The sequence below is a fragment of the Spermophilus citellus genome (genome assembly GCF_964194105.1).
Source record: "Spermophilus citellus genome assembly, chromosome: 12".
NCBI lineage: Eukaryota > Metazoa > Chordata > Mammalia > Rodentia > Sciuridae > Spermophilus > Spermophilus citellus.
In genome coordinates this window covers 104,063,966-104,075,978 of record NC_138198.1, presented here as the reverse complement: position 1 = coordinate 104,075,978, position 12,013 = coordinate 104,063,966, and the positions used below count along the sequence as shown (strand labels likewise).

At 37.4% G+C, this 12,013-nt stretch overlaps 1 protein-coding gene across 14 annotated transcripts in view; it reads left to right on the top strand.

The window, feature by feature from the left end:
- Positions 1 to 12,013, top strand: part of PIAS2 (protein inhibitor of activated STAT 2) — a 100,929-nt gene that overhangs the window by 39,883 nt on the left and 49,033 nt on the right. For all 14 annotated transcript variants that reach the window (XR_014018283.1, XR_014018284.1, XR_014018285.1 and 11 more), the window contains 2 exons: positions 5,580 to 5,630; positions 5,768 to 5,858. Coding sequence is in view for 11 of the 14 variants with exons in the window: in XM_081263084.1 (XP_081119210.1) it covers positions 5,580 to 5,630; positions 5,768 to 5,858 (142 nt within the window). In the remaining 3 variants the exon portion in view is untranslated. The remainder of the gene's footprint in view (positions 1 to 5,579; positions 5,631 to 5,767; positions 5,859 to 12,013) is intronic.

The following is a 12,013-nucleotide window of genomic DNA, read 5'->3' as shown; positions in this document are numbered from 1 at the left end:
GTTTGAACCCAGGGCCTTGCGTGTGCTAGGCGAACACTCTGCGGCTGAGCCACAACCCCAGCCCACCAGACCTGCACTCTTAAGAATGATTATAATGGAAAAATTATTTTTTTATTGTATATTTAACCCTAATATAAAAAATTTTTTAAAGTAGTGGCTGTTTACAATCCCCCCTCAAAAGATAAAGACCACATGCATCACATGTAAATTACAAAGCCTAACCTTTTCAGAGCTACATAGTAAATTGGTAAAAATCCCCTTAGTGCTTATAATTTCAGGATTCTGAAGGCTGAGGCAGGAGGATTGCAAGTTCAAGGCCAGCCTCAGTAACTCAGTGAAACTGTCTCAAAATAGAAAAAATAAAGGCTTTGGGATGTAGCTCAGTGTTAAATTGCCCCCTGGGATAAATCTCCAGTTTCCAACCCCCACTGCAAAAAAAAAATCCGTATAATAAATGGAAGTGAAAGTTTGCTGCCTATTACCAAGCTTTAATAATTATCAATGTTTTGGCTGTCTATATCTGACTCCCTCTTTCCTTTTTTTCCTGAAGCATTTAAAGCAGATCACAGGCATTATATAATTTAATCCAAAAATATTTCAAGATTCAGCTCTAGTTTTGAACATAATCACTGAAATTAATAATTCCTTAATACAGATAATACCCAGTCCATATTCATATTTGCTCAATTGTTTTAGTTTTCAAACAAGGTTCATATATTACTTTTGACTTTATTGTTGATACAATAATATTAACTAAACTGTAGACTGCAGATTTTGCTAATTTTTCAACTAATGAACTCTGTTTCTAGATCTCATTTGAAATTACATTTAATTGTGATATCATCTTAATTTCTTTTTTTTTTTTTAGAGAGAGAGAATTTTTTTAATGTTTATGTTTTTTTTTGTTTTCGGCGGACACAACATCTTTGTTTGTATGTGGTGCTGAGGATCGAACCCGGGCCACACGCATGCCAGGCAAGCGCGCTACCGCTTTAGCCACATCCCCAGCCCTTAATTTCTTTTTTTTACTTAGTAGGTTTCTTAGTTTTTCCTTGTCTTTTTGACTTCTGATACTTTTGAAGAGTACTGGTCAGGCATTTTGTTGACTGCCCTCAGTTTCGGTATGTCTTTTATTTTGTTACTGCTGAAATTTTTGCATTTTTGATAATATCTCAAGTTATATTCCCTTCTTGGTGTATCATACCAGGGACTACGTAATATTGATCTGTTTTATTTTTGGTGATACTAACTTTGGTTGTTTGGTTAAGGTACTGTGTACCAGATTTTTGCACTGTAGTTATTGAGTTTCTTATTAATAACTACCTTGGGGGAGATACTTTGAGAGTAGGCATATACTGTTGCTCCTCAGACTTTTGCTCTAGTTCATTATTCATTTGTGAATCTTGTCTTCAGCAAAACAGTCGTGTGTTTCAGTGATGATTTTCTATTATCCTTATTCTTTTCTACATTGGAACTGTCCCTTCTCCCTTATTTATGTATGTAGGAATTCATATCAGTGTGGTTTCATAGGTGTTCCATGGATTTAACTCAGTGCCATAGGGATTTATATTGTGGTTCAATTGTTCTACCTTTGGCTGTTGGTAGTTCTTTCAAATTGGCTTTAATGCCCTTTTAATGTTTCTCTCCCTCCCAGATCCACTTTTAAGCACCTTTATACTTTCTGATACTCCAGGCTTATCTTCTGGTTTTTTTTTTTTTTTTTTAATTTTTTTTTTATTTTTTAGTTTTCGGCAGACAAAACATCTTTGTTTGTATGTGGTGCTGAGGATCGAACCCGGGCTGCACGCATGCCAGGCAAGCGCGCTACCGCTTGAGCCACATCCCCAGCCCATATCTTCTGGTTTTGTGTTCCTCCTGGAATTGGGAATTGATCACTTCTTCACAGCCATGGTTCCCCTCATAATTATAATTATAATTATCACAGTTTCTGCTTTTCAAACAACAACAACAAAAAAGTTTCATTTGCATGCTTGCTTCTTGTGGTAACATTTAACCATGCCTATCCCTATGGTTCTCAAACTTGCTGCATATTAGAGTCAGTTGGGGAGCTTTAAGAAAATCCAATCCATGCCAGATACCCAGGATTCATCCCATATCAGTTAAATTAGAATCTCCTAGGATAGACAGTGGTTTTTGTGGTGCTGGAGATCAAACCCATACACATGCATACTGTATATGTGCTTTATTATTGAATTATACCTATATCCCCAAAACAGGGATCGTTAAAGCTCTCTGGGCGTTTCCTGTGAGCAAATTTGAAAACCACTGCTGTGTGTCTGACTCTTCCCATTTGCCTGTAGAGATAATAAGGTCTAGTATAAAGATGTGAATATATTCAGGTTCAGCTAGCTTGCTTGCTTCCTTCCTTCCTTCTTTCCCTCCCTCCTTGCCTGCCTCCTTCCTTGTCTCCCTCCCTTCTTGCCTCCCTCCCTTTTTTCCCTCTTCCCCTCCTCCCTTTGTATTATATCATTTAAAGATCCATCAGTGAGTGGCTTCAGCTCTCTTCTTGACTTCAGGACTTCCATTTGGTACTACCACATTTCTAATCATTCTTCCTTAGGTCTTCCCATTGACTTTTCCTGCTCATTCTCAGAAATCAATTTGTGATTCTCTTCTTGATACTCTGTCAGTTTCTTTGTATGTGCTTTTGTTATTTTTATATTGGAAGTTGAAAATCACCACTATCTCTCTCCAGTGTCCTTTCTCATTGAGCCTACTTTAATGACCCACAAGCACATCAAACACAGCACATCTAAAATTAAACTTGCCTACTTTTCAGACTGGCTTGTCTTTTGTTCCTTTAATGCAGCACATATTTATTGACTTTCTGCTGTAGTCCAGATCGTACTCCATATATCAGTGACACAAACTTGAAAAATAAATTGGCTTCAGGGACATTTTTGTTTGATGTATTTCCTGCTGTAGTCCCCATTCATTGATAGCATTGGGATCTGTCAGGACACAAGGCCTCTTGGTATTATCCCACTGTTCATAGACCATCTCCCATTACTTTGATAACACTGTATTGATTCTTCTCCATCACTTTCCAGAGTTATAATTTAACCATGGAACTCTACTTTTGAAGAAGCTAGTAGAATTTTTAGAGTAATACAAACTAGAAAGTGAATCTTGGCCCAATGCACTGGTGCATGCCTGTAATCCCTGATTTGGGAGCCTGAGTCAGGAGGATCACAAGTTCAAAGCCAGCCTCAGCAATTTAGCACGGCCCTGGGCAACTTAATGAGAGTCAGTCTCTCTCTCTCTCTCTCTCTCTCTCTCTCTCTCTCTCTCTCTCTCTCTTTCTCTCTCTCTCTCACACACACCTGTCTGGGGATAAAGCTCGGTGGTAAAGTATCATTGGGTTCAGTCTCCAGTAACAAAAAAAAAAAAAGAAAGTGAATTTTGGCTTAACCACCTAGGTCTATGTGCTGCTGGACTAGTGACTAAACCTCATTCATTCTTATCTATCCAATGTGTAAAACTGGAGTAATGTCACCACCTCAATGGGTCTTTTGAAGAGGGGTGCTATAACTTGCTCTACTTCTCCTTATCCCAATGAGTAGCATCAACAACTATCCCATTGCACTATTCCAAAACCTGAGCACCCACCCAAAAAATGCCTCTTCTCTCATTTACTTCCTGTGTTTAGTCAGGCTTTGAGGTCTACTGAATACTTTATGCTGAAGTATCTCTCAGCAGTATTTGTGTTTAAATAGCTTTCAGGTTCTCTTCTTTTGCCTATACAATTGAAATGGTCTCCTAACTTTGGTTCCTAGCTGATCATGTGATCTTTCTAAAGCCTGTTCTGTTTTTTTCTCTTTGGTACTCAAAAACCTGGTAGTGCTGCTTCATCAAGTACACGCTTCATTGCCTGGCAGCTCTTTACATTTTGCTCTGCCCAACTTTTTTTTATTTTTTAATCATCTTATCTCCCATTAGTTTTCTCTAGCAACTTATATTCTGAATAGGCTTTCTATTTTTCTAGGCTCATCTCCTGTCATTTCTCTTTTTTTCAGATTATGTTCCCCAACCTGACAAGATACTTAAGGCATTTCTAATTGATCCTCACTTTTCTATTGAGAATCACAACACAAGTGGGGTCACTAAATAGAAATAGGCAGAACCACTGTTGTACAAACTCTTTTTGATTGGTCTTCTGATAACTGCCTTGAACTTTCAAGACAAAAATTAAGTTTCCACATTGCTATAGCACTTATCACACTTTTGTTTTGTTATGTGTGTATATATATAACCTACTGTCATGAGTCCTTTGAAGCAAATACTGTGTTTTATTTATCTCTGATGCCCCCAGTGCCCAGACTGAAATGTTTCTTGATTTGAATGAGTGGAATAATATGAGTTGCTCAGAAGAGGTCAATATTGTCTAGGATATGTGAATGTTTTGAAGAGACACTTGAGAACAGTGGAGCCTTTTAGTGGCAAGGAAGACAGTGGGAGGAGAGGAAACACTGGTACCCAGCTGCTCACACTTACTGAGCACAGCTCTTGTGTTAACATGTTTAATCATCACAACAACTTAATGTGGTAGAAGCAGTAGTTTTCTGTCTTTAACAAATACAGAAACCAAAACACAGAAAGGTTAAGTAATTGCCCAAGGTCCTTTAGCTCAGGACCATAAAGCTCATGCTGTGCTTTACTGCCTTCCATCAAGGTAGAGAGTTGGAAACAATGAACAGACTATCTCAGTTAGAATAAAGTGAGGGTAAAATATACTACTTTAGGTACTACTGTTAATGATCTTTTCTCTGACAAAGTGCAAGATTTAGGATAATGGCTAAGGATACCTTGTTAACTACAAGGTGTATCCCCAGGTGATCTTGTTAAAATGCAGATTCAAATTCCATACATCTGGGATGGGGACAGAGAGTCTGCATTTCTAACAACTCCTAAAGATACTAGTGCTACTTTGCTGTGGACTCCATTTTGAATGGCAAGGGTTTAGAGGGTTCGGTGCCAGAGGTGTTTTATATAGAACTCTGTTTCTCATCTAGAAAGTGCAAGAGGTTATGTGTATTAATTTGAATACTAATTATGAAGTTGCTGTTGTATAGAGAAGTTGATACTGCAAGCATTAGTTCTATATTAGAATAACTTGGGTAGCTGTAAAATGTAATGAGAGACTATACTCAAATCGTAAGAATATCTAGTGAATGGACTTTTATGTTAAACAAGCAAGATCTTCAAGTGATTAGAGTCTTAGAGTGGAGAACTGCTAAGTACAGATTAATTTGTTAATTTTTTTAGAACCTAGCATATTTCTTTTCATGTTAACAAATTTGTTGTCTACTGAAGTAAATACTGTATTGTCAGAGTTCCTATGAATTGAAAATACCTTAAAATTGCTGAAAAGACATGACTAAAAGTCAATGAGCGTTATCATCAGAGTGTTTTAATTAAGGTTTATACGGTTGGCAGGCTAGATTTCATGTTTTAACAAGTAAGAATAAAAATGAATAATACTTTTTTCCCCCCGGTGATAGTGTTCCTGTGGAATCTTATTCTATATTCTTAACCTATTCTATTTCTCTTTCCAACAGGGATTTTTTGCCAGGTGGTAGGAGAGATTATACAGTCCAAGTTCAGCTGAGGTGAGTTTGAAATTTTCTAACTATAAGTTTACACTTGATACCTTTGTGTATTTGACCCTAAATTTTAAAACATATGAACATGTTTGGATTCATTATTTATGAGAGGTTTCTTCTTCTTCTTTTTTTTTTAAATGCAGACTTTGCCTGGCAGAGACAAGTTGTCCTCAAGAAGACAACTATCCCAATAGTCTTTGTATAAAAGTAAATGGGAAGCTGTTTCCTTTGCCTGTAAGTTGCTTTTTATTCATAAGATTTTCATGTAAATTTAATGTAAACACTGACAAGGTCTAGAAACAGTGATAGCTACGTACCAATTAATAGTTAGTTCTAGCATCTAGATTAAATATTGTTTTGTCTTTGAGGGATCCATAGCTCCTTAGAGAAATAAATGACTCTTGGAGAGATGGAAAAAAAAATGAGCCTGGAACTTGTTATTTTAGAATTTTAGGAAGCTCTGAAAGACTCTTGGGATCATATTAAACAACAGGACTTGGGCACTTAAATATATAGGACAGCATGTTATGGTGGCTATATGGATTAGCTGAGACTAGCCAGTGGACGTGTGGTGGGATGCAGGGTCTTTTTGAGAGTGGCTAGCCCAAGAGGTATAGAGTTCCAAGCCTGGAACTTGATGTACACACCAGAGGGTTAGAGGAATGCAATGATATTTGACAACGCAGCATATGGACTTAGCTGGAATATATACATTGTAAATGTATGCATCCTGTTCCTGACCTAATAGATAGTTTTGGAATCTACAAATCCTTAATCAAGTCTTAAAAATAATATTTAAATTGGTGAACTGTTTTGTGTTTTGCACTGAGGCCTGAAGTATATTATTAAATTTGTCAGTTGTACAGAAGGCCAACAAAAGCATTAAAAAAAAAAAAGTATGATCTCTTTGTTAAGCCCTACCAAGTGTTTGCTCTAACTGAAGTATTCTGAGAACAGACCCCCTCCCCCCGCCCCATTTTGCTGAGGTGCCATTTCAACAGATCAGACACCATTGCAGCTCTTGAGGAATGAATGGGAAGCTGTTTAGCATTCCTGCTGAGCATGAGACTTGGGTCTGGAGTAAGTATATGAATAATACCTATGAGCAGCTAAGCCCTTAAAATTGAGCTCCCAACTTAAGATAGTCCATGGCTCAGGTTGACCCAGTAGCTAAAGGAATCTGACTTTTCTTGTTAGGAATGTGTCTCATTCATAGAGAGTGGATTTAGAAAACTTGAGAAATACTTGTTCCAGGAGTTTTACAGAGCTTGAAGACCACTGCATCACAAACTCTTTGTGAAGATGCCTGTAAGACTGAAATCAGTTGGGATAGTCCTATGGGGGTAAAAAGGGGGGAAAGAGGATGAATAGATATGCTCAGGAACAATTGCTTACATGGTCCCATATATGTTCAAAGCCAGGTTGGACGTGCCAGTGATGCTGTGTCTGAAATATGTGATGTTTTGTTTAAACTCTTTGGCATTGCTTTAGAAAATATGGAGGCTGCATATGTGTATACACACAAGCCCATAAAATTTCCAGATGGACTAGTCAGTAACATATATGAGGATGATAATCCTCATGGCTGAGATCTTCACCACTGTAGCTCTGAATTTGTCACTCTTACAGTCCTTTTGAGAGAGAGAAAATTAGGCAGCTGATTATTTCCTCTTTACATTGTTAGTTATTGCTGACTTCTGCCCCAAAGCACCAATTAACCCTTGAGTGCTTATCCTAGGCTATTTGTGAATACATTGACTACTATTTAAAGCATCCTTTGTCTGATGAATTTGGTACTTATCCTGGGAGTTAGGGGTACTTGTGAAGAAGAAGAAATAGAGCAATGGGAGAACGGCAGAGACATTTTTAAAATTTAAAGGGAGTGGGGAAGCCCTGCTTGACCCAGCTAGGGCCATGCCAAAGAAAATCCTATTCCAGCCTTTCCCTGAAAAGGCTTTTTGCTACAGACCCATGGAACAACTGACATAAATTCACATGCAATTGATGGAAAACGTCTTAAAATTATTTCTTAATCCACACATGCTATTCATTAAGGTAATGAAATTCATTAAGAACACAAAACAAGATTGTGAGGTTTATGAGAATTATGTGAATATGCTGCAGCCTCAAAAGAAGAAAGCTACAGGGAATGTATAGGAGTGACATTGAACTTTTGACTCTCAGGGACCCTGTTCCAATTGAAAGAACCATGAGCAAGCCACAAAGAAGCTTAACATGTATGTAGTCCTTGCCCCTGACCCTGGTTTGTTTAATAACAGATCCCAGAGGGATAAGGTTGACATGGTCATGGAATTTCCCACAAAAGCGCCAAACATATTTGTCGTATGCTGAATCACCTTATTATAATGTCTGGTTATTATAAACCCATGGCATTTTGCCACTATATTGCATATGCACAGTAAATGGAATGGGAAATATAATTTGGATAATCCGAAGGAGAAGATTCTCTTGATGCAGGGAAGAAGTATGCAGCTCATAGTGAGGCTTGCACGGTTATGGCCTGCAGCTTGCAAAGATAAAAAGTTGCCTTAGACACTGCCCCCATCTTTGACTCCTAGGACTGCCGGTGTGCAGACTGAGAGCTAGATCAAAAGTCTATTTTTTGTTTTGTTTTGTTTTTTTGCAGGGTGGGGTCGGGCAGAAAAAGGCTTAGGGAGTTATTTTGAGTAGTTGACTTATTATTAGTTTTAAAGAAATTATAAGAAATTTCTATGAAACCTGTGGAACTGGAAGGTTGAATGGGGAAAGACTGACAGGGAGGAGTATTTCTTGGAGAGATTCCAAAGAATGGAGAAGATACGTGCTTTAACTCAGTTGGTAAAAATCTCCAGTTCCTCTTAGTGTAGTACTGACCTCCTTTTCCTAATAAATTCTGAGTTTATGGATTTCCCTCTTTCTGTTTTTTTTTTTTGTTGTTGTTGTTGTTGTTGTTTTGTATCTGGGATTGAACCCAGGAACACTTAACTACTGAGTGACATCCCCAGCCCATTTTTATATTTTATTTAGAGACAGGGTCTCACTGAATTGCTTAGTGCCTTGCTAAGTTGCTGAGGCTGGCTTTGAATTCCCAATCCTCCTGCCTCAGCCTCCTGAGCTAGTGGGATTACAGGTGTGCACCACCATGTCCGGTTCTTTCTTTGTTTTTGTGTATGAAATTTTCAGTAAGAAAAAATGTCTTTGAGGGTCGTGGCTCAATGGCAGAACACTTGCCTAGCATGTGTGAGGCACTGGGTTCGATCCTTAGCACCACATACCAATTGAAAAATGAAATTTTTTAAAATAAAAAAAATGTCTTTGAGGCAGCTGGGAAATTGGAATAGAAACCAGATATTAGATGATTTTTTGGAAACTTGTGAATTTTGTAAGGTTGCAATACTGTGTTTTTTAAAGGTCTTCTTAGACACACTGATTAAGAATATGAAAATTAACTGGTATGTCTAGAATTTGTGTTTACTCAAGGACAAAAATTATTGTGCATGTATATGGTGGGTGTGTTTGGGGGCAAGCTGGAATGAGGCTGGAGACAAAAGTAACAAGATTGAAAAATGTTAGTAATTATTGGAGCTGGTTAGTGGGTACTCTGCTTTTGTGTATGTTTGAAAATTTCCAAAATATAAACTAAATAAGCAAATAGATGTTGATAGTATTAAAATAATAGTGGTGATTAGAATTTAGGAGGTGATGATAAAGGAGCAGCATTGTGGAGTTTGTCACAATTGTATATAGGGCAGGATGTTGTCATAGCATGTAACATGAAAAGTTCTTTTGAGTTTCTTTTCCTAAAGTGTGAGGCTGAGATCCACATAGTCTTCTACCAATGTTCTCTAACAGCCTTTATTGAGAAAACTTGTGGATTTGCTCTTCAGATCACCTGTGAAATGAACTTGATTTTATTTTTGCTTTAAACATGGAAAGTTGTTAAAAATTTGAGAAGGCTGAACATTAATATTTTACAAAGTTTCAACTATAATGGGGTCTTGGATGCTTGGATAGGTAGGAGGTTGCTATGGGCTAGAAGGGGAATACAGATTGATGACCCATAATTACTATTGAAATCAAACTTCTCAAATAGGTAGAGAATAGACTGAATATACTTTAGGCAATTAAGACTAGTTCTATACATAATTTTGAATTTGCTTAGCACTCATTCTTAAATTCACTGTTGTTTGACCCACTGTTACTGTTCCATTCTGTGCTGTCAAGATATGACTCAAAATTCCATTTTACAGACTTCACATATAGCTAGGTCATGAGTTATTCTTATCATTTTGGCAGACCCTATGCCATTGTTTTTATTTGGCTGAAATACCAGTAGACAGAATTATCTTCTAGGCCCAAAATAGGCAAGACAAAAGTTTGCATTTATAATTGCCTAAATACTGATATTGATATTCCTTGTGTTTGTCTATTCTTAGAATTTTTACAAGAGGACTTTTTAAAATTTATTTTTTAAAATTCTGATTATTACACTTGACAGTAGATGTATTTTGACATATTGTAAGAGGACTTTCTTTTTTTTTTTTTTTTTTGGTACTGGGGATTGAACTCGGGGGCACTCAACCACTGAGCCACATCCCCAGCCCTATTTTGTATTATTTAGAGACAGGGTCTCACTGAGTTGCTTAGCGCCTCCCTGATGCTAAGACTGGCTTTAAACTCTCCATCCTCCTGTCTCAGTCTCCTGAGCCTCTGGGATTACAGGCATGCACCACTGTGCCTGGCTTGTAAGAGGACTTTTTAATAAGCTTTTTTCTGTTGTATTTCACATGAGCAAATTTAGATGTGTGCACCCCTCCTATACTTGCACACTCACACTTAAGTTTTTTTCTTTGCCTTTTTACTCTGTTCCTCAGTTTTTGTTTTTCTTTAAGCACTGGGGATTGAACTTTGGGGCTCTTACCCACAGAGCAACATCTCCAGCCCTTTTCATTTTTTAATTTTGAGGTAGGACTTTGGAAAGTTGCTGAATCTGGCCTTGAACTTATAATCCTCCTACCTTAGCCTCTTGAGTCACTGTGATCACAGTTGTGAGCCAACTGTGCCCAACTACTCAATCAGTTTTAATGATTTTCAGAATTTGGTTGCAAGTTGAAGAGTAAGACTTAGCATGTAGATTCCTTCCCACTTAATAATTACTATTCTTCCTCTTATGAGACAATGAGGAAGGATGTTCCTAAGTTGTAGTAGACAACTTGGATGTGTTCCTTAGTTCTGCTGTATAATACCACCAGTATAGAATTCCTTGTAAGGTATACAATTCAATGTTGCTGAAATAACAAATGTTTTGTGGTTGCTGATGTGGCAGCTGTGACGTTTTTGTCGCTGCCTTTACTTTTACAACTTTGATAATATTTCTCTAGTATGATTGATTAGCTGCATGCCCTTAGCTTTTCAATCAACAGGTACTTTAAGGACATTTAATGAAGGAGAGTGAATTCTGGCTGTTGTCTGAAAACCTTTCATCACCATTCTCATAAGATCCATATTGCATTAGCATTGACTCATGTAGTTAATGATATGATTGACTTGCAAGGAAATCTGAGGTGTTAGCAACATGAAAAACAGTATTAAGAGATTGCTTTATCTCTACAGCTCTTGTTCACATATAAGAATATCATTTGGAAAAACATGCATTGATGACTTTGAAAATTGAGCAGCGGGGCTGGGCTTGTGGCTAAGTGATAGAGCACTTGCGTAACATGGATGAGGCACTGGGTTCAATCCTCAGCATCACATACAAAATAAATAGCCGGATGTAGTGGCGTATGCCTATTATCCCAGAGGCTCAAGAGGCTGAGGCAGGAGGCTCGCAAGTTCAAAGCCAGCCTCAGCAACAGGGAGGTGCTAAGCAACTCAGTGAGACCCTGTCTCTAAACAAATACAAATTAAAATCCCTGGGGATGTGGCTCAGTGGTTGAGTACCCGAGTTCAATCCCCAGTACCAAAAAAAGAAAGGTATTGTGTCCATCTGCAACTAAAAAATATTAAAAAGAAATATGAATCAGAAGATTCACCTGTATCCTAAAATAATATTAGTCAATTAATTTTGCTTTTATTTTCTTCTATGTGTACAAAAATAAGTGATACACTTAGTGGTTTTTCCTTCTCAATAGTAGATAATTAAATTACATGAAAGATATCAGACCATTAGTGAAATATAATGCCTGCTTTTCAATACACAGATGTTACTGAAGCTAAGAAATTTTGATTTTCTTTAATATGTATTTGAAAGTATATAACCTGAAAATCATAACCTTTGAATTATTTTGGTAATTAAAAATTGAGTATACTGTTAATCAAAAGTGATTATGTGGGGCTAAGGTTATGGATCAGTGGTAGAGCACTTGCCTAGCAAATGTGAGGCAGTG